Source organism: Phocoena phocoena, chromosome 1 (assembly GCF_963924675.1).
Source record: "Phocoena phocoena chromosome 1, mPhoPho1.1, whole genome shotgun sequence".
Lineage (NCBI taxonomy): Eukaryota > Metazoa > Chordata > Mammalia > Artiodactyla > Phocoenidae > Phocoena > Phocoena phocoena.
This window is the reverse complement of record NC_089219.1, coordinates 36,336,773-36,360,877: the sequence shown is the minus strand read 5'-3', so window position 1 is coordinate 36,360,877 and position 24,105 is coordinate 36,336,773. Positions and strand designations below refer to the sequence as shown.

Below are 24,105 nucleotides of genomic sequence, written 5' to 3'. Positions count from 1 at the left end.
TTAACTTAGGTGGATTTAAATGTTTTCGAGACTCAAAATTTGAGGAATACAGTTCCTTTCTTGCTTTAGGAATTGTTTCCTGATATGGAAGTAGGTTTTTATCTGGTTCGGAGAATCGTGGCTGCTTTGTCCTCGGCAGCAGGAGTTCACGTTGCTCATTTTGGTGTGGGTGTGCATCGAATGCTGGTGGCTGTGACCCCGAAGCCCAGGGAGCAGCCTGAAAGCTTTGGTGGGAACTTTAATTGTGCAGCTTTAACCTGGGGGCAAGTTCTCTCACCACCTCAGTGTTCAGAAAAGACCAAAGCAAATGTAAGTGAGGAAAATGAGGTGTAGGCCATAGCATGCGGGGGAGGAGGAAGTAACCTCAGCTGTCCAGATGGCCAGGGAGGGGCGGCCCGGCGCTCCTGTCTGGGAGCACACGTCCTGGCTGCCGCCTCCCCTCCCTCCCTGAGTTCGTCCATCAGACTCCATCAGGCTCCGAGGTACAGCCTTTTTCTCACTGCTCTGCCGCAGCCCCGGTGACTGTTTTCCTTCTCATCTGTATTTAAGTGCCCACAACTTTGGAGAAAAATGACCTTTGGGGTTGAGGTTTTCTAGTGTTTGGTCTTTGTCCACAGGGGCTTTTTTTTTTTTTAAGGAAACCTTGAAGAATCTCCATCTGCATTTTGAGTTAGAACTATGAGTAAAGGCGTTTCTTTTTTATAGAAAATTGTCCAGATGCCGGGTTATTTTGGGAGGGCAGGGTGGGGGGAGGGTTGATGGTGACAGGAGAAGGGATAAAATAGAAGAGAGGCATTTGGAGGATTTCAGTATGACTTGAAGCTGGCTCCTCATTATTAGTCTTTTGTGAGAGAGACATTTTGGAAAACTTCACAGGAAATGGGTTAAGATCCCTACAAATCACACTATATTGATTCCCTTCTCCTCCCTTCAAGGCTGAGAGGCAGGAGCCCGCTACCCCCTACTCTCCCCCAACCTGATACACACACATTGCTCTTTGCTCCATATTCGGCTTCTTCCCCTCTGCTTTTGGTTCCTGTACTTTGCAAGTGGATGGAAAGGCCATTCCCTAGAGAAAGAACTCACCCTTCCCTCCCCATTCACTTGTCCTGGTCTAGGTTCCTCCAAGGGGGAGGGGTCGGGTCAGGCTTTTTTTTTTTTTTTTTTTTTTTCTTTGTGGTACGCTGGCCTCTCACTGCTGTGGCCTCTCCCGTTGCAGAGCACAGGCTCCGGACGCGTAGGCCCAGCGCGTAGGCCCAGCGGCCATGGCTCACGGGCCCAGCTGCTCCGTGGCATCCCCCTGGACCGGGGCACGATCCCGCGTCCCCTGCATCGGCAGGCGGACTCTCAACCACTGCACCACCAGGGAAGGCCCCGGGTCAGGCTTTTTAGCGGAGGACCCAGTTGTTGGGTGGTGGTCCGTCTGCCTGTGGTCAGTCAGCCCCGCCCCTTCTTCTGTACAGACAGGCCAAGGCGCTGACACTATTCTTCTAAACTGGGAAATGAAATGCAAAACCGACGTTAATGTAACATTATGGTTGAGATTAAATGCACCAAAATCAGGAAATTCAAAGTTATGCTTCCCACAGCAACTATAACTCAGCCTCATCTGGCGTGTGTAGTATTTTGTGTTAGTGTGGATGGTGTTATATGTTAAGACATTAAAGTTAACACCATAAGCAGAGCACAAAATGCTTGAGGGGGCTGAGTTATGATGACTGTGTGAGCCGTAAGTGTTCACGCATAGGCTGTGGACTCCTGGAATAATTTTTCCCCTGCCCATCAGACCCAATTATTGCCTTTCTTATCTCTGCTTTAACACATCTCTTCTTTCAGGGTCAATCTAAGTGAATTCCTCTATCGGTGGCCAGTAATGGGTGGGCATGGGGCAGCCCACTAGGCCCTTTTGTCCTTTTTGTTGCTGCTTCCATAAATGTGGTGCCTCCCCCACCCCTTCCTGAGCCCCCCTCCACAGGCTGCAGTTTCCTGGTGGTCCCTCAGAGGGATGGGCCTCCCCTGGCTCTCACTGTGGCTCCTCGCTAGTGCTCCCTGAGTGAGACAAGCATTTGCCCCATTTGCCGTGTCCGGAACTTGACCCTGTTGTAACTTCATGTGAAAGCCGAACGGCCCTTCTTTATTTGGAGCAGACACAGCAATGTAAAAGTAAAACACACATGTCGGGGAGTGGAGCACTGGTGCATGGTGGTGCTGCCACGTGTGTTTGGCATAGCAGGGGTACGATCGAAGTGGGTTTATTTGCTGTATTCAGTCTGCTTCTCTCCCTTCCCCAGGGTTTACACCTTTAAGCTGCCATAGTGTGTAGTTAGGCTGTGGAGTTGCCTTGGGGTGGGACCAAGGAACTTTCCTTGGGGAGCGCTGAGTCACCGTAACAAAGTCACCATGTAATTTAGTGCAAATCAGAAGACATTTCCCCCAGCCTCTTGTTATCCGGTGGCCTCTCCAGGGCTGAGACAGCTGTTGGAATGCAGATTTTGTTAGACATGGAGCTAAGGTTGATGGTGGGGAAGAACTCTAAAGAATAGGGCCATTGATAAATGGTGAATGAAATTAGGGACTGTTAAACTAACAGTGACACTGAGCTGCCTTTTAAGGTTTTTGTTGGACATGACAAGACCAACCAGGTCAGTAAAGGAATGGGGAGGACTTCATGGTAGCCACCTTAGAGGCAACAAAAAGGCCTCCTTTTACTCTTTGGATGACAACTTCAAGCTCTTTGTTAGATGCTGGGGCAGAAAGACAAGAAATGATCCGTACCCTCAAGGAGCTCGTAGTCGAGGAGGGTAGACAGCCGCGTAACTGCTGTGAAGCAGCGTGATAAGTACCGTGGCCTGGGTGAGTACTCAGTACAGTGGGCGCATAGAGGAGGGGACTGGTCAGCCCTGCTCACGGGTAGAGGAGGGGTTGCACAGCTTCCTGTTAAGGGAAAGTCAGGAGGCCAAGAGGGCCAAGTGGGCTGGAGGGCTCTCAGAATTGCTGCAGCAGGAATGAAAGAAGGCACTCACAGAGTAAGCCAGGACCAACTGAATGAAGTCTGAAAAACCTGACCTGCATTGCAAGCGTGTTTGTGCACAAACGTTGAAAATGAGGAAGAGGGAGAATGAAGACTTTGAACCCGGCAATTTTTTTTTTTTTGCCATGCTGAGCGTCTTGCAGGATCTTAGTTCCCGGACCAGGGCTCGAACCCCGGGCCCACAGCAGTGAAAGCGCCAAATCCTAACCCCTGGACCACTAGGGAATTCTCAGAACCCGGCAAATTATTTCACTGTTTGGCTGGTAGGATGGTCTATATCGGTGATATGGTATTTCTCACGTTCAAGCAGAACATCTTATTGGGATGCCGTAAGTGAGAGTACAGAGGCTACAAGAGGTTTAAGAGAATTTTAGCTAGTAACGTGTGGGCCAAAAGGGTGAGGATCAAGATAGAAATATGTGAGCTGAGGCCCTGAGGCGTTGTCAGGGAGCTGCCCCTGAAGGTAGCACTGGGCTGGGCTGCAAGGTCTCCAGGGAGAGAGGTAAGGGCTAGGGCCTGACAGCCGCTCCGCCCGCCAAGTACTGGCAGTTTGGATCTGGATCTGCTAGGCATCCCTTGGGAAGACCTTCCGTAGATCAGGGAGGTTTATACCCTTCAAACAGATAAACGGCCTGCTGACTAACATTGAGAAACAGAAGGAAGGAGGGAAGGATTAATGAAGAGGCAGGAGAGCCTGGATGAGAAGAGATTTGCTACAGTGGAGGTGACCAGAGGGGGTGGGAGGTGGGGACGAGCTCTCCCTCAGAGCAGCAGCAACAGGTAACACAGCCACAGAAAGAAAACTAGTTAGGTCGGGAAGGGAGGAGGGGGAGTGCAATCCAGAGGAGCGTTTAGGGTTGGTCCATGGGCTTCACTTCTGCCCCCATCCTGTTTTGTTTTTCCTCTCCCCTCTGTTGATTACATTTCTTACTTTGTAGACTGAAATCAGTTGTCTGACATGAGGAAACTGATATTAGGAGATGCTTCCTCCATCTCTGTGTCTTGTTGGGAAAAAGGGTCCTGCATCATTTTGATTAAGATGCCATTGGAATGATTACTTTTTATTCCCTTATCCTGGGTGTTCACAATACTTAAAAAGCCCCCACAGTCATGCATTTATGTGATGAGGTTTGAGCTCTAGCTGTGAAAACTGAGTCATTGCCTAAAAGCCTGAAACAAGAGTGTTCCCAGATTGATACTAGCCCCCCAGGCTGGCAGGTCTGCAGCAGAAGGGTGAGCAGGTTAGGACAGGCAGAGAAGGTTTGCATGTGTTGAGTGCTACCACAGGCAAAGCCCGATTAGGTGCTGGGAGAATCAGAAAGGAGGGAGGTAGACTCTGGAGGGGGAGTCAAACATCAGGGAAGCCCCTAAGCTGAAGTGAAGGTGCCTTGGAACGGGCTGCTGTTTAGGCCCTGCACCTGCCTGTAGCTGGCCAGTGGGAGATCTTGGTCTGTGTTAGCAAACATCTGTTGTATGGGCTCCACTTCTGTTCCAGTGCTATGGTCTAGTCCTGGGGCGGCCCTTCCAGCCATGGGCTCGTCTGAAGGCTAAATGCTGGCAGAGGCTCTCACTGGAAGATGCCGATGTTGCTGAAAGGAGAAGAAGTGCAGAGTCCACAGTAAGGTTGGGGGCAAAATTGGTGACCCAGAAAAGGAAGTGTGAATGTATTGTTGAGTGGAAGAGAGGAAACAGAAATAGATACCATAAGCCAGAGTTCATGGGAATGGAGGGAAAAGTGTTCAAGGGGTTAAACATGGGCAGAGGGAAACTGGTTAGGAGGCATTACTTGAAAGTGGGTTAGTGGGTTGGACTAGGGTGGTGATGGTGGGAATGGAGAGGAGTTATGTGTTGTAGCCCTTAGATGTGCTGGGAAAGAAACAAGCTTGAGAACTGTGCTCTTAAGTAGCTCATAGCTTTTTTGGGTACTTGTGGGCTCTGGTAGTCAGTGGTGCTAAGAGATTTGGTAAGGAGTGGAGAGCGAAACCTACGGTTGTCGTAAGTGGAGTGCTCTGTGCTGAAGGTCCATGTCGGGTACACCTGACATAGGTCAGCTTCTTAGTGGTGATGTACGCCGTTACTCCTCTAGGGTCTGTTTGATGAACTGTTTGGCCATTGGCCTTTGGGAGGTAGGTAGTGATGGTTGGGTAGATAGGACGATAACTGGCTGAAAAGCTTGGAATCTTGCTCTCCACAAGTGTGATACAAACTGAGGGCCATGGTTTGAGATTGCGATGTCTGAAATGGAGTTCAGGGACTCTGTATTGTTCACTGTCCACCCCCACCCCACCCCCAGCACTTGCAGATTTGAATGAAAGGCCAACTGGTCAGCTGAAAGGGATTTGTAGTTAGTTGGGGATGGAGGAGGCTGGGACTGGCATGGGAGGAAACATGCCATTTTGATAAGGTCTGCTTTCACTAGAGAGGTAACATGACTGGAGGGACAGTGCTAGGGGAAGGCCTTAAAGGAAGTTCATGGCAATGGTGTGGAGTGTGGTGAGGCATCTCCAGCTTGCGGTCTCAGGATATCGTAGGAATCGCTGTGATCCCACTTTACATCCGTGGCCAGTGTGAGGCCTTTCTCAGGACCAGGGGCAGAAAAATAGCTCCTGGCTTATGTCTGTAATGAGAGGTCTTCCTTGGAGACCTAGGTATCCAGTCCTGCTTTTTGGTTCATTTGTACAGAAGGAAGGTGTTTTTTTGGAGAGAATAGTATGATGAGTGCTCTGTTGGGTAGCTGATGCCCTGGGTCTTGACGGCATTCTTAAAGGGAGCATGCATTGCTGTGGCAGGAAGACCTCTTGCTGGCTTCCTAACAGAGATGTGTCAACTTGCTCTACAAAGTTCTGGGATGTGAGATGCTAGCTTTTCCTCCCCTGGATCTTGGCGGCCAGGAGGATGAAATGTCTGATGGCAGGAGCTGGGAGTGGTTGGCAGATCTAAAGGGCTTACTCAAGGGGCTTGAAAGTGGGCCAAGCAAGGGTTTGTTCTGAGAGAAGAGCTGAGAACCTTGCGCTCTCATTCTTACTCATCAGTACCTCTGTGATAAGGAGTTAGTCACACAGATGTTCTAGATTACACCTTTGCTATTCAAAGTGTGGTCAGAGAACCAACAGCATCCCCTGGGATGCATCCCTGAGAGCTTGTTAGAAGTGCAGAATATCAGGCCCTACTCCAGCGCTAAATAGAATCTGTAGTTTGACAAGATCTTCAGGTAATTTGAAGTCTGAGAAGCACTGCTCTACTCTAGACCAGTGGTTCTCAAACTTCAGCAAGTATCAGTATCAGCTGGAAGCCTTTTAAAACACACTGCTGTGCCCACCCTCAGGGTTTCTGATTCAGAAAGTCTGGGATGGAGGCCAGGAATCTGCATTTCTCATAAGTTCCCAGGAGATGGGATGCTGCCTGTAAGGGACCATGCTTTAAACCACTGACCACCTTAGCTTTCTCGTCTATAAAATCGGGCAGTGATACCTGCCTCCCTTACAGAGATGTGGGCTCCGATGAGCCAGTGTGTGAGAGAAGTGTTCAGGCAGTGTGGGCAAGATGTCAGTCTTTGTTGCTCACTTACTGGTCAGTGATTTTGAAAATCTGCCGTCATGGCAGCACCTTTGTTTCCCTGTCCTGGCTTCTAGCTGTCAGGTACACACAGGGAGCAGGGAATCTATGAAGCACCCCAGGGGTATTCAGTCTTCTGTGAAGAGGCCAGCAGCCCCTGGGGCTGTGGATGGGGACTACTGAGCAAGGCTTCCTGAAGCCCAGCCAGCCTCTCTGGGCTCCTCTCCAGGTTGCCTGACCAGAACCCGCTGTCTGCCTGAGTGGGCCTGGTCTGTCTTGATCACCTGTTATTCACCCCCACCTCTTCAACCCCGGCTAGTGGATCTTCAGTGCGGTGTTTGCACTGATTGGAAAAATGGTCTTTGTCAAACCAAGCCTCCGATTCATCTTGTGATCCTGAGCATGTTACATAACTTTCCCCACCCTATTGGGTGATTAACTGAACAGGCTTTGGCTGCATGTGCCCTGGTCCCTGAATGTGGACTCTCAACCTCCAAAGTGAGAGGGAGCTCAGGTGGAGGCTGTTCTAATGAGAAGCAATATAGCAGAGTGGTTAGGAGCATGGTCTCCTAGCCACTGCACTGGACCCTCTGGATCTGAATCTGGTCTCTGCCACCTACTAGCAGTATGACTCGCCTTGAGCAAGTTACTTGTACTCTTTATGCCTCAGTTGCCTTATTGGCAAAATGGGATTAATAATAGTATCAATCTTATAGGACTATTGGGAGGATAAAATGTAAGAGCTTAGAACAGTGCCTGGCATGTAATAGCTATATGTATCAGCTCTTGTTAGTAGAATTACTACTAGTATTATTTTGACTCATGGCCTCATGGTGAGCTTTGGGGACACAGCAGGTGGCTGGGAGGCAGGCCCTGCTTCTCTGGGGAGCATAAAGGGAGCCTGCAGGCCCTCTATCAGCATGTAGATGGGAACGCAGCACTATCCAAAGAGATTTTTTCCTTCCACTGGGATGGTAGGTTGGACTTCGCACCCTTCAACTTCCCTGCCCTCCTATAGTGCTGCCTCTGGGGCACCTCTCCTGCACAGAACCTGAGATTTGTTTAAATAAATTCCATGACAAATGTATGTAAACAGATAGCTACAAAGAAATCATTTGGTTGTTTGCTGCCCTGAAGGGTCAACTTCACAGAGGCCACTAATATCAGAAGTTATTTACAGTTGAGTATCTAGAAGTATTTGAACTGAGGCTGATTCAGAGTCAGGTGCGCGTAGAGGTAGACGCAGGCTCGTACACCCCTGGGTGAGGATGCAGTTTCTAAGACTTTTGGTCTCCTTCATTTATTGGTATTATATATTTTTTAAAAATTCAGATTTCAGTAAAAGTAAATTATAATTCACTCTGCACCACCACCACCACCACACACACCCCCCCCCACCCACCCCCCCACCATAAGGAATAGCAGTGTCTATTTTCAGCCTCTTTTCTACATTTTAATTGCTCTGGGGTCTATGGGAATGGGTGAAGACGGACATGTAGGTGAAAAATCAGCCTTTTAAAGCTCCAATTTTTTACCCTTCCTTGTCCTGAAACTTCGAGCATCAGCTCTCATCTGTCAAAGTGTAAATCAGCAATTAAAACCCAAACAGCCAAATGCCAAAGATGACCCGAAGCACAAAGCAACTGACAAACAAGTCCGGACAAATCGACGGGTAATTTATAAGCTTTGCCCTAAAATCTAATTATTTGGCAATTCGAATTTGCAGCCAGCCAGGGCTCGGCAATAAATTTAACCCGCCATAAATTATTTAGGAGCAGACTGTGGTGTAAATCAAAACCACGAGTGTTTGTTTAAGAAATAAGCTCCGTGTGCATAAAATGTCTTTTTTTTTTTTTTTTTTTCCAAAGGAGAAACTGTTAAGCAAACCATGTTCCCTCCGTTGCCCAGTGCAACCCTCACTTCTCCCTCTCAACTTCCCCTCTTCCCTGTGGCCAAGAGCCTCTTTGATCCCTTGGAGAAAGGGCCTGCTTTTGCATGGAACTTTTATTCAAAAATCATTGTCTGGATAAAACCCATGTTTTCACCAGGTACTGCTTTTTCTGCCTTGCTATGTGATGATGTTGCTTTTGGATTTTATCAAACCTTTCTCTGCAGGGGTGCACAGTTTTTGGACTAAAGAGTCAGTGGATGTAGAGAAGGGATAGATTAGTTGTTACCATCTCTAAATTGAGGGAATGCCAGTTCCTAGGTTGAGAGGGGCGAGCCATGAAGAATGATCTGCCCATTTTAGACAGGACCGTAGAAACATCGGCTCAGGCAAAGAAGAATCTGTGCTTTGGAGAAAAGGTCTGTAAGAATGCTACACTGTTAAAGCCTCTGGCCCATTGTCAAGAAATGCCTAACCCAAGTCCCTTCTGCTTAAAATCCTTTTGTTGTTGTTGTTGTATCTTTGAATATAATCTTATCACTGCAGACACTTTAGCTTAAGGGAGTCTGAATACACCGAAAGCGACCTACACATTTATTTCTTGTAGTCTACTGATCGTGCGTGTGAAATTTCATTTGAAATGCTGTTGCAGATTTGTCCTCAGTTTATCAAGAGAATCACTGGGGTTCCTACTTAAGCAATTTTAGAAAGTAGCTGCATTTGAAATCTCTGCTCCAGCTGAAACTTCTGCTCACTTAGAAAAGTAAGAGAGTATTTGCTTGGTGCTTCCTTTTAATCTCTCTGGCTTCCCTTCCCTTTAAAAAAATTTGCAGCTGGCATTTTATCGATTGAGACAGCAGATACAATAGGTTTAGAACCATGGATACTTTGAAAAATCCCAGTTCCAAGGCTTTTGTGCTTAGTTATCAAGTTGTGGCCACTTCCCATCAACCATCAGCAGACCAGCTTTTTGTGGTTATGGTGCTCTACCCTTGGACAACCTAGTAGTGCAGGTAGCGGTGGATGGTGTAGGGTGACAAAACTATCCCAATTTTAGCAGATTCCTGCTGCAGGAAACTGTGGTCCCAGGCAAACAGAAAACTGGGATGTTGGTGGTTTGTAGCAGTTGAGGGAGGATGGGAGACCACTTAGAGATGAGAGGTAGAAAGTAGAAAGTATCAATACTTTGGCGCGATGTATATCTGCATTTGAATCCTGGCTCTACCACCAACCATCACTTCACCTCTCTGGTCCTGTGGAGAACTCTGGGAAAACAGAATTTTCTGTTCCAGCCATGCGCTTGGCTTCTGTCTTGCTATTTATCAGCCCCTTCATGTGTTTACTCACCAAAAGCAGAGAATGAGGTCTGTGTGCTGGAACAGACCTGGGTGCTAGAGATGCAAACTGAAGGCTCACAGTTCTGCCCTCTCCGAGCCCAGAGCTCAGCGCCATCTGTGTCCCTGCAGCCATAGTGGAGGCTTTTCAGTAGCAATCCTGCAGGACTTTCTGCCTGGATGGTCCACATTCATCGCTCTTGTAATGCAAGAACAGCCTTTCTTCCTGGGAGATAGGAGTCTGAGCTCCTTAAAGACAGCCTTTCAGACTAAAAGAATCAGATCTTTCTTGACCCTTCAGATTTTGAAAGCTGTTAGTCCTATTCTCTTTAAGTCTCATATTCCCTATTTGGAGTCCCAACTCTGTCCCTTACTAGCAGTGTAACCTTGAGCAAGTGACAACTGCTTTTCGGGCCTTAGTTGTTCTGTAAAATAGGGATAATAGTGATTCCCATCTCATGAGTTGTTAGGTAGATTCAATGCGGTCATTCCTATTGAGCATTTAGCAGAGTGTCTGCCACATAGTTAACAATAAATGGAAAAAATGAAATGATTCCATTTTGTGTGTGTCTCCGAGGGTCTTGGGGCCAGCTCCTCTCTACCCCTTGCCCAGACTCCGAGCACCTCAGACAGAGGAGCCACATCTCATTGTATTTGCCTCCGTGTCCACACCCAGCCCCTGCCTGGTAGATAGTAGGTGCTTAATAGTATTGGTTTATGACCTGATGGTGATGACGATATGACTTATATTCCAGGGTTAAAAAGGGTAAGATAAGAAAATACATTTGAAAGCACACTGTAATAAAAAGCATAACACTGGGTATGTCATTCCACTAAGATGTTTATCATAGTGCATTGTTCATCACTTGCTCACGTATCTTTTCTGCCCTCTAGTTCGAGTACTTCTCCAATGCAGACTACATCTTATCTCTGAATCCCACTCCAATACCTCTCCAGTGTCCTACACAGAGTAGATGCTCAGGTAGTTTAATTGAATGCAAATGTCATACAAAAGTAAGGAATTGAGAAATTATTATTAGGGTTGGGAAAGAGGGCTGGTAAATACAGACCAGTTCTTCTTTCCTTCATGGTGCTACCTTTACACAAGCAGACACTCAAATGTTCCTTTAAAAAAACATGTTCCCAGGGGAATGAGGAAATAGAAGGAGGGCAAAGGAGGAAGGGCAGAAATAACAGTTTCATGATCCGAGCACCTGCCCCTAGAAGCTGGCACTTAGGGCACATCTGCACAAGCTCTTGGGTGGAATTAATGTGATCAGCTTAGAGTTTGGGGGTTCCCGCCCTGATTCATTATCAGCTGAAACCTGTTGAAGTGTTTGGCATACCCAAGGTGTATTAGCTGCGGAGTTTTGTCATCTGGTACAGATTGGGGCTCCTCTCCTATGAATGGGCTGTTGGGGCCAGTGTTTTGAGGCTCTGGGCTTGTCTGGGCAATATGGGAAGGTTAGAAGTATCTAAGTGAGGTCCTTACTCTTCTGACTCCCCAAAGGGTCATCTGTCAAAAGTTCCTCTTTTGCATCCTCAGTGGCTCAAAAGAATATGCCAGTGTGTAAGGTCATTGTTACAACAGCTGATGGTGGTGCTGAGGAAGGGCCCCTGCGAAGTCATGTTCTGAGATTGGCCCTGTTCTTGATCTTGGAGGGAAGGCTTGGCTGATGGGCATGCAACATTGGAGAGGTGTTCAGGAGAGGTCCAGTTTGCTGTGTTCTGGCCCCCAGGCATTTCAGGGATCACTCCTCTTCACATGGAGCCGAGGCTGGCTTGTTCCCCCTCTCTGGGAGGGTCATACTTAGTGTGAGCACTTAGGTTGGCTCCATTTCCCCAGGGGTGAGGAAGCCAGCAGCAGGAAAGATTGAGCTGCAGCAGGGAAACCCAAAGGCCAAGTTTTAAGAGTATCTGTTGGGGATGCTGACTCGGTGCTGGTCAGAGTGGGAGCTGAAGCGCTTACTATTTTACAATAAATACTAATAAAATTCTAGATCTATAATAACATTTCAGATCTCTAAAACAAACCATGTGCTTGTAAAAAAGTGGAAAGAGATCAACTTTAAGCCATAAATTCTTGGTAATAGAGGGTTTTTCTTCTATTTGTGTTTGATAGATATTTTTGTTTCCAGAGGAATGTCAACTCCTAATTTCATAATGTATCATGGGCTTAAGAAAATTGAATTTAATAAAAGCCAGAGATGAATGGCATCCTTAAAGGTCCCAACACTTGTCTTTATTAGCAGGACAAACTGCAGGTCTCCGAACACTGCTTCTCTCCAAATGAAAGTTTAAATGAAAAGTACAGTTGTGTCACAGGTTAAATTTCATTGTGGGCCCAGCTAACATTGTTAGTGAGGAGCTGGCTGTATTTGTTTCCTTAGACACCAGGGCAGCCAAACTCACCAGGCTACGGAGGTCTTTCTGTTGGGGAAGTGTTTCTCCTACTTAGCGGCAGAGGAAGGATATATCAGAAATGAGCCTGACTCAGATGAGCCCCACCTCAGGGTTAGCACTTGGAAATCTTGGGTATCTGATTTCAAAATACACATTGGGGACCCAGTGTGTATTTTCTGTGTGTGTGCCTCAGTTCTGTTTTTCAGAGCCAAACTCTCCTCTCTGGCCTACTTCCTAGTGCGGTGGGAGGAGAGGCATTACCTAGTTTAAGCAGCAGCCTGGGCTTCTTCTCTGTTCCCTTCTGCCTCAGTCTTGCAGTCTTTCTGCCCTTCCTATCTCTGGGGGCTCCTGTCAGCTTCCCCATCTTTGGGGGCACTCCGGGGAGACCAGTCAACCAGAACCTTTGAATTTCACAGTCATGAAATCTGGCTGCCTTGATTTGTTCTTCAGTCCTGCTGTGATGTGTTGGATAAAGATGCTTTAAAAATGAGGCCAACAGAGCAGGTATGTTTGGTGGGGAGACGCCAGGCTGCCGTGGAATATCAGGGAGATGGGCTGTTTCTCCTTCTGTCTCCCGGCTCATCCATTTCCTTAGTGCAGTCGGGTGTCAACGGCTTCTGTGTTGCCTCTTCAGGCTGTCCCTGGAGAGAGCCAGTTTGCCTTGATTTTAGTGATACTGGAAAGGTCTGCACCAGAACGGGGGACCTGGGATAGGGATGCCACTGGGGCTGACTGTGGTGGCCACTGAGTGGGCAAAGCCCCCCTCCTCTGTCTGCAGTGGAGGCCTTTTTCACATGCTAATTTTACTGGGAGGATTTTGGGTTTTTTTAAAATTTATTTTTATTATTTCCTATTTGTCTCTTCCAGATGTTTTCAGGGCAGTTTTTTTGTGTTGTAAACTAATTCCATTCATGTTTTAAAAATTTATGAAAGCGCTAATAAAAATGTCAAAGTGGTAAAAATGTTAGCTTTTCCTCTGCTTTGATTAAATTTTGCAAACTGTTTTTGAATATTAAAAAGCACTCATTTTTTTTATTCTCTCTCCTGGCTTTCCCTCTTCTCTCCAGCATGTGCGTGCTCTCTCCGGCCCTCTCCCCACTCTGGCGTGTTCCTCCCTTCCCAGGAGCGATGTATGAGGCGGGCTGCACAGCCGGCGTGCTGCAAGCCTGTTTGCACACCAGGACCTTGGTGCTGTGCATCTCTATTAAATAATGGAGACAAATTAATCTTAGAGACACCAAACAAATTGTCACTCCTCCTTCTCTTCCATTATGTTCCAGTGGACTGGGAAGGGCTGGCTAAGTGATTGGGTTGGGGGGGGGGCAGGGGGAGAAGCTGAGGGGTGGGCCTACTGCCTGAAAGAAAGGTGGGAGGGCACTAACTCTTATTACTCTTATTCAGCTTTCCTCTTCAGTATCCCCTTTGGCCCCTTTGGCTTTATTTATTATTTATCTTTTTTATTTCCTTTTGTAAAAACTAATGAAACTCATCGGCTCTGTTTAAACTTCATATATGGAAGTCTGTGCATTAGTCTGATGGCTGGTTATTTATGTGACTGGAGACCCAGGCCCATTCCAGGGCAGGAACCTGGGCAAGAGGAAGGGGGTCCTACTTTTAGGGGCTTGAGTGAGCAGGCCTCTGCTAGAGAACCAGTTGGGGAAATCAGGGCAGACGTTCCCACTGTCATCCCTCCCCTTTCCAGAGACAGTGGGAATGGCATATGTGTCGAGTCCCTGGAACCTGTGAGGATGTTAACAGCGGGAGGGTTAGGATTATAACTGAGCTGGCACCATCTCACTCAATCTTGGGTTTGGCCTGGCAGGAGCTAATGAGTCCAAAACACTCCCCCATTCTTGACTCTGAGTTATTTGAAATGGTTAGTTAAAAAAAACTCATTCCTCCTTTTCTGTGCCTTTGCCGTTCCAGGAAATCATCGAGTTCCCCATCCTGAAGCTAAATGGCCGGACCATGGAGATTGAGTCTACCTTTCACATGTATGTCCAGCCCGTAGTCCATCCACAGCTTACTCCTTTCTGTACAGAGGTAAGGGCCCTGGCTGGGCAGCAGGGGTTGCTGGGACGGGAGCTTGGGGATCACTGGTGCTCTATACGGGCTGCTTAGGTCTTTTCAGTGGTTAAGGCAGGTGTGCATTGGACCCAGTCAGCTTTTTACAAAGCCTGCCACTCCCCTTGGACCAGTGTGGTCATTGGGGGACCCAGGGAGAGCAGTGGCACAATCTGTCCCAGCTTCCCCAACATTTTCCCTTCCTTGTCATCCCTCCCCTTCTTGGTGACCAGGCACTTGGAATTTAGGAGCAGGGTGGTGCCTCTGGGGTTCAGCTTCTTTTCAGTTCCATTTCCCTTAGGGCCCTTGGCAAGAGGTGAAGATTTCAGCTTCTTGGAAGCAGAGGTTATGTTCAGGCTTTCTTAGCTTTCTGGTGATGTTTTTCTGTGCTTGAGCAAAGTGGTCCTGTGTGAAGCATTGGCTGAATTTGTGGGAATCACAGCGCTATCACTGAGGAAAGACAAGAGCAGACCAAGTGGGGTATGAGGACAGCCTGGCTGAGGCTGAAATGTCCTTATCCTTATCCTAGGCTGGTTCTGTACTCGGCCACCTTGCCAACAGGTTAGTATGGCCCCATTTCACAGATTGTGAAACCGGGACTAACTGCGATCTTGATGCTTGCTGGAGGCTCAAAGAGCCATTGGCAGAGAGGAGGTGCCCCTGAAGAGTCTGACTCCCAGGACTGTATGGAGAGGCCTTCTATGGCTGCTTTTCCCTGCGGTGCATTGTGTTATTTACTCTGTGGTAGCCACAAGCTGTGTGTGGTGGAATCACCGGTCAAGTGTGTGTGGTAGAGGTGATGGGAAAACATGAGCGTTTTTGGAATCTTAAGCATTTGGGGTGAGAATACATTAGAGACTTTGTGCCTTCATTTAGAGACCTACTTTCTTCATATGAATGAAACAGGAGGAAAGAAGTTCTTGAGTATTCCCGAAACAATCCCTTTGGTGTGGAAGGGGCTGGGGAAGGGCCTGCCTGCACTGCTGGGGGTGCTCAGTGGGCTCTGAGACTGACTTAGCCCAAATATGAGTCTTAAGGGTCTCTCCAGGGCTGGATGCCAGTGACCCAGGTGGGCCTTTTGTTGTAGGCATCCATCTGCCAAGGTGTCTAGTCTCTCAAGCCTTTTGTTGTTCCAACCAATGATGTTGAGGCTCTTGCTTCCTCTGGGGTCAACTGTTTTCCCCCCCTCTTTCCCCTGGGAATTACCTATACCACTAGGGGGTGCTAATCTGTCCTGTTTGCCCCTTTTGAAAAAAATCATCATTTTAATGATGATGAAAATCCCCTTCCTTATGGGAAGGGAAGGGAAGACTTTCCTTAAACCAGCCAGATACCTGAGCCTTCCACTGGCCTGAAAGTGTAATGTCCTCTTATCCTTTTCTTCCTCTTCCGTATGTGTGACCTCCCCCTTGGGGGCTCCAGTTCCAGCTTGCTGCCTGGCATAGACAGGCAGGCCTAAATTTGGGGAAGTTGCTACTTGTTTAGGAATGGAGCAGAGCGCTGCTGGAACTCAGCCCTGGGCAGGAATGGATGATTGAGAATATTGGGAAAAGGTTTTTTTTTTCCAGAGCAGGGCTGCTGCTGCTTCTCTTTTGGGGAAGGGGAGGAAGGATTCTGAGCCTTTTTTTTTTTTTTTTTTTTAAATTTATTTATTTATTTAATTTTGGCTGCATTGGGTCTTTGTTGCTGTGTGCGGGCTTTCTTTAGTTGCAGCAAGCAGGGGCTACTCTTCGTTGCGGTGGCTTCTCTTGTTGCAGAGCATGGGCTCTAGGCGCACGGGCTTCATTAGTTGTGGCACGTGGGCTCAGTAGTTGTGGCTCGCGGGCTCTAGAACGCAGGCTCAGTAGTTGTGGTGCACAGGCTTAGTTGCTCTGCGGCACGTGGGATATTCCCGGACCAGGGCTCAAACCTGTGTCTTCTGCATTGGCAGGCCGATTCTTAACCACTGTGCTACCAGGGAAGTCCCGATTGTGAGACTTTGATGAAAGATGTTTCTTTTTTGTGGAAAGTTTCACCCAAGGACACACATACATAATTTGGAGGGTAGTAGGCTTGGTGGTGTGGGATCCTCATTACGAAGCCTGCTCTGAAGTGAGGCTGTGGCTGTGCTGTAGGTATGGATTCTGCCATTTTGTCTCGGGCTTCCAGAGCTCAGAACTCTCCCTGGCCTGGTCCCTGCCTTTGCATCCAGCCTCAGATCTCCCTGCTTCGTCTCCCCCTGACTTCCCTCAGTCTGCCTCTGCACGTGATGGTCTTTCTGCCTCTGTGTTGCGCCCACCCTCCTACTTGTCCTCCAGCACCCTGCTCAGGGTCATCTTCTCTGGGAAGCCTTCCTTGAGCCCAGGCTGGGCTGTGCTCACCCCAGCGTAGCACCAGTCAGATACATTATACTGCAGTCATTTATCCTCTCTCCACTAGATTGTGAGTTCCTTGAGGGCAGAAATTAGATCTGATCCATCTCGGTCCCATCCTTAGGGCCTGGCACCAAGTAAAAATACATGTTCCTTGAGTGAATATTGTCAAGGAGTTTTTCAACCACACCTTGCCTCCCCTCAGAGTAGCTGTACTGCTGAGTTGCTCTTTTGAGTAAGTAAAGTCTTCTTTGTAAAACCTCAGATCATCTAAATATTGCCCCATCTTCATACTAGATGGATTGTAATGCAAAGAGAGGCATGGACACGGGACGGGGCTGTCGTTCTGAGACCTCATCCAATCTGGCGGTAGTTGCCTTTGCGGGTCGGGAGGGAGGTCATTATGGCCAGAAGGAATCTTTCATTAGTAAGTGTGAGGAACAAAAACCTCCAGATTTTCCTAAGCAGCTCCTCTGGTAGGATTTTCTCTCTTGAACAAGAAGTGTTTTAAGAACCCTGACTGTGTGTGTACACGCACAAGCACGTGCTTGTGTTGGGAGAGAGACGGGCTCAGTGCTGGGCAGTAGGAAGAGGGTTCTGCCTTGAGTGAGTCTGCAGCCCACAGGTAGACACCCTTACTTGCTCTGTGTAATGAACATGTTGTTAGCCTTCTTGAGGTCCTTTCTTAGTTCCAGTTGATAGTTGGTCTGGAGACATGGTTGTGACAGAGATAGGATGGGATGTGTTTCTTTCCTTTCCCTACCACCTCTAGAATCTGCTCCAACTCATCAGATCTCTGTCTCTAGCAGCTGGGCTGACCATGTGCAGTCTTTTTTGTTGTTGTTGTCATTGTGAGAAAAAAAAACCAGGAAAAATACCCATTTTGCTAACTGCCAGTAAAGGGCTTTGTCTTGCACCTGTACTTATAAAGGGTGAGATTTATTGGTCTCTTTGTCTGAGGAGAAAGAGTGGGTCTGATTATCAGATTGCACACCAGAGACAAGTGCTTATGTAATCAACAAACTGTCTTGGTGTCAGAATACGATTGTGCTGGAGATAAACTGTGAAGGGAGAAAGCACTGGATGCTGACATGCTATTGGCACCGAGTGTCCTGGGCTGCTTCGTGTAGTTGCCAGTGTTTATGAGGAAGCCAGCTCGTTCCTGGACAAAGCCCTTGTGCGGGAGGGGATCTCAGTAACCAGCCATGTTATCAGTCAGGGTCAAAAGCTCCTCGCCTTGTGGTTTCTGAGTCTGGAGAAGCGGGAGTTAATCTGTAATCCCTCAGTGAAAGGAGCCACAGAGCACACATTAATTCTTCCTCTCACCTCTCCTGCTTTAAGTGGTTAAGGTCTCTGAGCTCTGTTTAGCCTGTGAGCCCTGGTTCTCAGCTTAATAAATACTTGGCTTTGCTCTAGTACCTTTCATTGTGAGGCTGTGAAAGCTTTTTACAAACATATATTAACCCAAGTGGGAATGGGCTTAAAGAGCAGCATGAAAGATTTAGGTTAGGCATAAGGTATAACTTCCCAGTATTTATTTTATTATATTGTCTCTCTTCCTCACAGTTTGTGGTACAGGTCTTATAGGTTGTCAGTATCAGGTACAGAGACTGACTTTTAAGATTTCATCCCCTTTTCATCCAGTGCCTTGGCAGAGCTGATAAGATGTGGTCCATTGTTGGAGGCATTAATGCAGGGGAGTGAGGCCTGCCCCTGAAAGGATCTCCAGCCCCTGTGTCTCTGGGGGTTGAGTTCAAGTCCTTCAGCTGTAAGCCGTAAGTCATGTCCTGCTGGACATGGTGGTCTGGGAAGCATGGAGAGGGAGGGAGCTGAGCTCACTAGGCTCCTCCCAGGCTGAATGATTCTGGGATTGCTGAGCCCTGGAGAGGAGTGTGAGAGAGCCCCAGGATCCGGGAGGCTCCCACCCTCACCACACCCCAGGGTGGGAAGAGGTGGGCCTAGTCTGGTGAGAGACCCTGCAGGGCAGCGCTCCAGTTTTTCCTTTCAGTGTAGTGCTTTTCCTGGGGCCCAGGGAAGGTGCTTGTGCACCTTGTACACAAGTGCTGACCTAAGTCCCATCTCCACGGAGAGAGGGTTCTTGGCAAGGGTGCCATTGGTTTCCTGTGTAAGCGAGACTTTCTGGAAGCCCTTCAGTGTTCATCTGAGTGACCCTTGGTGGGAGCCAAGAGAAGTAGACCTAACCTTGACCCAGGAAACTCAGACTGGACATGAGACTGTACACAGACCCTGGGGCTTTCCGAGAAGAATGGCTGTGGGCCCCCATTTCCAGGATAGTTCTGACCCAAAGCCCCAGCTCCAGGCTTGGGGATGTGACTCGGCCCTGGGAGAACTGAGCAGGAGAGAAGCTGGGCGAGAAAGGGCAGTGGTAGGTGCATGGGTGCCAGCCAGTCATCTGGCTATTGGACCTGGAGTTGGCAACAGGCCTACTCTGGACTCCGGCCCCTGCTTGAGACGAAACGCAGGGCCCTTCCTGCCTAGTGTGTGGGTCGGGAAGGCCAACAGGCTCTGGGTGCTGGCTGGACTGGGCCAGGACGGGGCTGCCAAGAAGAACGCAGATTCCACAAGGGCAGGGTTTCCACGCTTTTCTTCACTGCTGGATCCCCGCTTCCTAGAATGGGGCCAAGCCTCTCCAGGAGTAGATGTTGACTAAATAAAAGGAGGAGTCTTAGCACTCCAAGATGAAAGCTACAGACCCTGGACTCTTCCCCATCCCCACCCCCAGCCCTCAGGGGACCGACCACCTTTTCTTCTCTTTGGCTCAGGCCCTCCCTCTGCTGGGCAGTTCTTTGGTCTCCCAAGCAAGGAAAGGGTGTGGAGGTGCCAGCCGGGTGGGCATGCTGTGGGTTAAAGCCTCGCAAAACAACAGTGTAGTTAATCTTTCTAATTTATTTTCCTTTTAGACCATGGGAAGTCTGTAGGCAGCAGCTGTTACCCAATTAAAATACAGATTAATATAAAAACAGTTTCTGGAATATAAAATAGAGTGGCTGTGTCCTTACACTTCCTTAAAATACCACCTAATAATGACTTGATGAACTACAGAAACCCACCTAGAGGAACCCAGCGTTCTTAAAATGAAAATTTCTTCCCTAAAAGGTGTGTATTACCATTCCATGTAAGTCGCTATGAGAAAATAACCTTCCCTCTTAGAGCCAGCGGTTTCTGTGAGTTGGGTATTTGGTATTCATTAAATGTAATTATAGTTTAATTGGAGTTTAATCCCCACCCCCCCCCCCCCCCCCCCGCACTTAAAAAAAAAAGTTTCCAAGCAGGCCTGAGATGCTACTCTGTCTGGAAGTGGCTGGGGGCATGTTGGCCACCATGATTTCCAGCTGGGCCCACGTCTGTGCAGGGGGCCTCCGGCCGCAAGCCTTCCAGGCAGCCTATCTAGTCTGCGCTTGAGGGGTATTTTCCACTTCAAAACAAAACAAAGCAACAAGCTGGTTTGAACCTAGGCCTGACCTGGGTGGAGCGGAAGCCCTTGAGTCAGAAATTCTCTAGACTAGGTTCGTAGGCTTTTTTGTCTGCTAAAGGTGCCTGTTTCCTGCTTGGCTAGCCGGTATTGAGGGCCCAGGTATGCAGGGTGAAGGGTGGATGCCTGGGGGGCCCCCCCGGCCCATTGCTGGTTTCAGAGGGGGAAGTGCTGGACACCGGCGCTCAGAGAAGGGGTGGACTTGGAACCAAGTGTGCTGGTCCCATGTGAGCATTCCCCGAGTTCTGCAGGAACTTCTGAGAAGCTTGGAGGTGAATTCACTGTAATTCAGGGGGAGTTATTGAGCCTATTGAATTCAGAAGACACATAAAACCAAATTTTCTGCAAAATGAAAGCTGAAACAGGTCTGAGACCCACCCCGTGGTCGGTATGTGGATGTGTACCCCCATCTTGGGGCAGGAAGTTGTGGGGAAACTTGATTCCCAAGGCTTCTGTCAGGTTCGGAGCCTACAGCTGTGCAGGTCAGAGTCTTTTACGGTAGAAGGAGAAAAACAGAAAGGAAAGGATCCAGTCCAGCTTTGAGTCCCTGCGCCCTGATTTCCCACCCATCGGCTATTTCTCTTTTCTTTCAGCTCACCGGGATTATTCAAGCCATGGTGGATGGTCAGCCAAGCCTGCAGCAAGTGCTGGAGGTAGGTTGAGTGACCTTTAATTCCTGACCTCTGACCCCTTCCTGCTGCCTTCCTCGCCTTCCTCTCCCTCCCCTCTTGAGAACATAGCCCTGTAATTTGACTATGATTATGGCTTGATTAGAATAACATTTGCTGTCACATCAGTGACATGCTGTTGAGAGTATTGAACCATTGATCTGTCATCTCCAGCTGTTCCCGTCAGGGTTACTGACGAGATGTCCGAGTGCCACCGGGGGTTGGTGGAGGCCCCTCCAGCTCCCGGCCTGTGGCTGTGCTGGCTGGCGGCTCCGGCGGCTCGGGCAGCCCGCGCTGGGCGGCTGGGAGTAGGGGAGCCAAGCTGCAGCACTGCGGGCTGGCCCCGGGGACTGGAGGTGTTTTTGTTTAGCTTTAGTGTTGGCTTCCTGTGGCATGTGAGCACTTCATTAACTCACGCAGAACTCCCCATCGATGGCTTTTGTTTGCTGTCAGCTCCTCCAGGAGGTGCGGCCGGCCCGCCTGCCCCACTGCAGCTTGCCGCTGGATGCATCGTGCCTGTCAGGGGTGCAGAGGCTGCGCTGGGTAATGATTCCTAATCAGAATAATTACAACAATTGCCTATGTGAGGAAAATCAAATTAAAGGCTTTAGAACCCTTGGCAGAGACCACACTTCTGGGATGTTCTCCTCCGGGAGCTGGAAAAGGTTAAGACGCTGCTGCTTGTGCTCCAGCCTGAGGGAGTCAGGAAGCGGTGCTTGGCCTCAGCTCATCTCCCAACCCCGCGGGCCTGGGGTTTTCAGAGAGGGAGAAAGTTCCCCCTCCCACTCCCTTCTCTAGCGGGAGAAGAGAAGCAAAAAAGCCTGTGGATCTCCTTAGGTGCTTTATTTATCTTTAAGAGCAATAAACCCAAAGCTCAGCCCCTATATCACAGGAGAGAGCAGAGTGTCTGGGAGGATAGCAGAGCACATCTGCCTCGGAGTTAGTCCACCTGGAGGGAGCAGGGTGGTGGAGAGGGAGGAAGATCTCTTTCTTGAGCCTAGAGGCCTGTCCCATGGGAGAGAGAAATGCAGACTGAATTTCCTGGGGCTCCTCAGGATGGAACTAGGGCCAGAGAGAGAGGTCTAGGTTCACCCAGTGGCCAAGTGCGTTCCCTGTCCCAGGGAGTGTGCAGGCCCAGGCTCTGTGGCTGGTCAGGCTCTTGTGGGGTTGGGAGAAGATGGGCTCTGAGGTGTCTCCCAGCCCCACTGACCCTCTTTTTTGGGTGGGGAGATTCACCCTATGACTGAGGGGGGTCCTCAGCCTGGACTGCTCCCTCCAGGCCCAGACTCAAGGAGAAAGAGGGGACCTTCCTTCCCTATCTCCCAGCCAGCATCCCAGAGCGAGGCTAAGGGGGCAGGCAGCTTTCCCCTGGAGTGTCTCTGGCTGGGATCCGGGGAGGAAGATGCTTTTTCTGGGCCAGCACCAAACCAGCGCTGTCGAGGTTATGGAGCTTTCTCCACAGTGGCGCTGGTTGAGGGGAGATTGTTCTTCAGAAGGCGTGCTCCTGCTGGCCCCAGGCCAGCTCTGGAGCAGGATGCTCAGAGGATTCTGAGTCTCACCCAGGAAGCTACTTCCTGCTATTTCAGCATACTTGGGGGGTGAAGAGGGGGAGATTCCAGGCATTGGCCTAGATAGGAAGTCTCCGAGAGGACAAGGAGACCAGACTGGGCTCTACTCTTTCCCATTAGCCTTGAGTTGGTTACAGAGCTGAAGAGTTAGTTCTTGTCCTAAGCAAGGCCCTGAGCAGATGGCCAGTTAGATGTTTGCCTGACACATTTGTTCTAAGCAGGGCTCAGTCTGCATTCCTCTAGACCTTCAATAGCCAGAAGGGCTGGCTGATTGGGGCTTGTCTTGGTGGTCCCTCCAGCCCTTTATCCATTCAAACAGGAAGGGAAGGAAAAGGACAGGCCTGATTCCAAAAGTATCACTTTCCTGGACAGGCTCATAGCAGAAGCTGCTCACTAAATGTCTGCTGCATGAGAGAATGGCCTCGGCCCTAAGCTTCGAAGGAGCAGTAAGTGCTTCTCATGGTGAAGCCCTGGTCTTGCTGGGCATTTCCTCCTGACAGTCCTGTCCTGTCCTGTCCTGCTTTCTTTTCCAGGACCACTTGCAGGAATTGGGGCGTTGGGGAGCCCCCTAGCAGGTGGGGCACTTACCTTGGGGATTTAAGGCCAGTGAACTGGAGCGAGATTAGCTGACTTAGGGACCTTCAGGTTTGCCTTACCTCTTTTCTTATGTAAAGTCTGCCTTATTTTCTTTAGGTGACCCTGGGGAAAGGATGCATGTGTGCGTGCACGTGTGTGTGTGTGTGTGTGTGTGTCGTGCAAGGGTTTGGGCCAGAGTGACTGGGGAGACAAACCATTCAGCAGTGGAAGGTCCAAAATTTAGCTGCTGGGGAGACCCTTGGGCTGAGGAGGATTCTCTGGTGTGCAGACTGGGAAGAGGGTCTGCAGAGTCCGGTACTGAGGAGTGGCCCTGATGTCCCAGGAGATAGAGCTGCTGTGGTCGTGGACCTAGATGGGATCCTTGGCCCTGTTCCAGGACTGCTTCAGCATGGGCCAGGCCTCCCGAATCTCTGCGGTTCCAGGGAGCCCAGGATTACCATGGGCTCTCCATTACCTGCTGGGCACACAAGGCCCTTCACAGTCTGGCCTAACCTAGTCCCCCAGCCTCAGTTCCTGCCCTACCTTTCAATCACAGCGGACTCCAGTCACATTATTTCTTACTCACATTTTAATCAAGAAGACACTGTGCTGGGTTAGGGATTAAGACGGTGAATAAGACAGCTAGGAGTCCCTGCCTTTGTGATGCTGATAGTATGGTGGGGAAGGCAGACATTAAACAGACAATTGCTAATCAGATACAAAATGGCTATGCCTAAGCCTTTGCCTCTGCCTGGAGTGTCCTTTCCTGTGTTCCATGCTGTCAAGCAAACTCTTAGTTTTGTCATCAAGCCCTTAGTTCAGTCATCTTTATGAAGCCTTTCTGACTCCTTTCCCTGTAAAAGGTGAGGCTAGCCTCTGCCTCTTCTTGGTCTGATGGCATCCTGGGTACTTCTCCATTGCTGCCTCTATTATATTGTATTAAGATGATCTGTCTTTCTTCCCTTCCCAGCCTACTGTCTATTTTTAGGTAGGCACTTAATACATTATCACATATAATTCTCAAAACAGCCCTGTAAGGTTAGTCATCCTACCTCGTTTTATAGATGACGGAAACTGAAGTTCAGAGGGGTTATATGACTTTTAAATGACTTCCCATCAGTGACACAGCCAGGATATGGAAGAGCCAAGGTTAGAACCCAGATGTGTCTGACTT

The 24,105-nt window shown here is 49.0% G+C and overlaps 1 protein-coding gene across 3 annotated transcripts in view; it reads left to right on the top strand.

Moving 5' to 3' along the window:
* ERI3 (ERI1 exoribonuclease family member 3) overlaps positions 1–24,105 on the top strand; it is a 129,091-nt gene that overhangs the window by 19,050 nt on the left and 85,936 nt on the right. For all 3 annotated transcript variants that reach the window (XM_065879798.1, XM_065879791.1, XM_065879807.1), the window contains 2 exons: positions 14,138–14,254; positions 20,713–20,772. In XM_065879798.1, coding sequence (XP_065735870.1) covers positions 14,180–14,254; positions 20,713–20,772 — 135 coding nt within the window. In that variant the 5' untranslated portion in view covers positions 14,138–14,179. The remainder of the gene's footprint in view (positions 1–14,137; positions 14,255–20,712; positions 20,773–24,105) is intronic.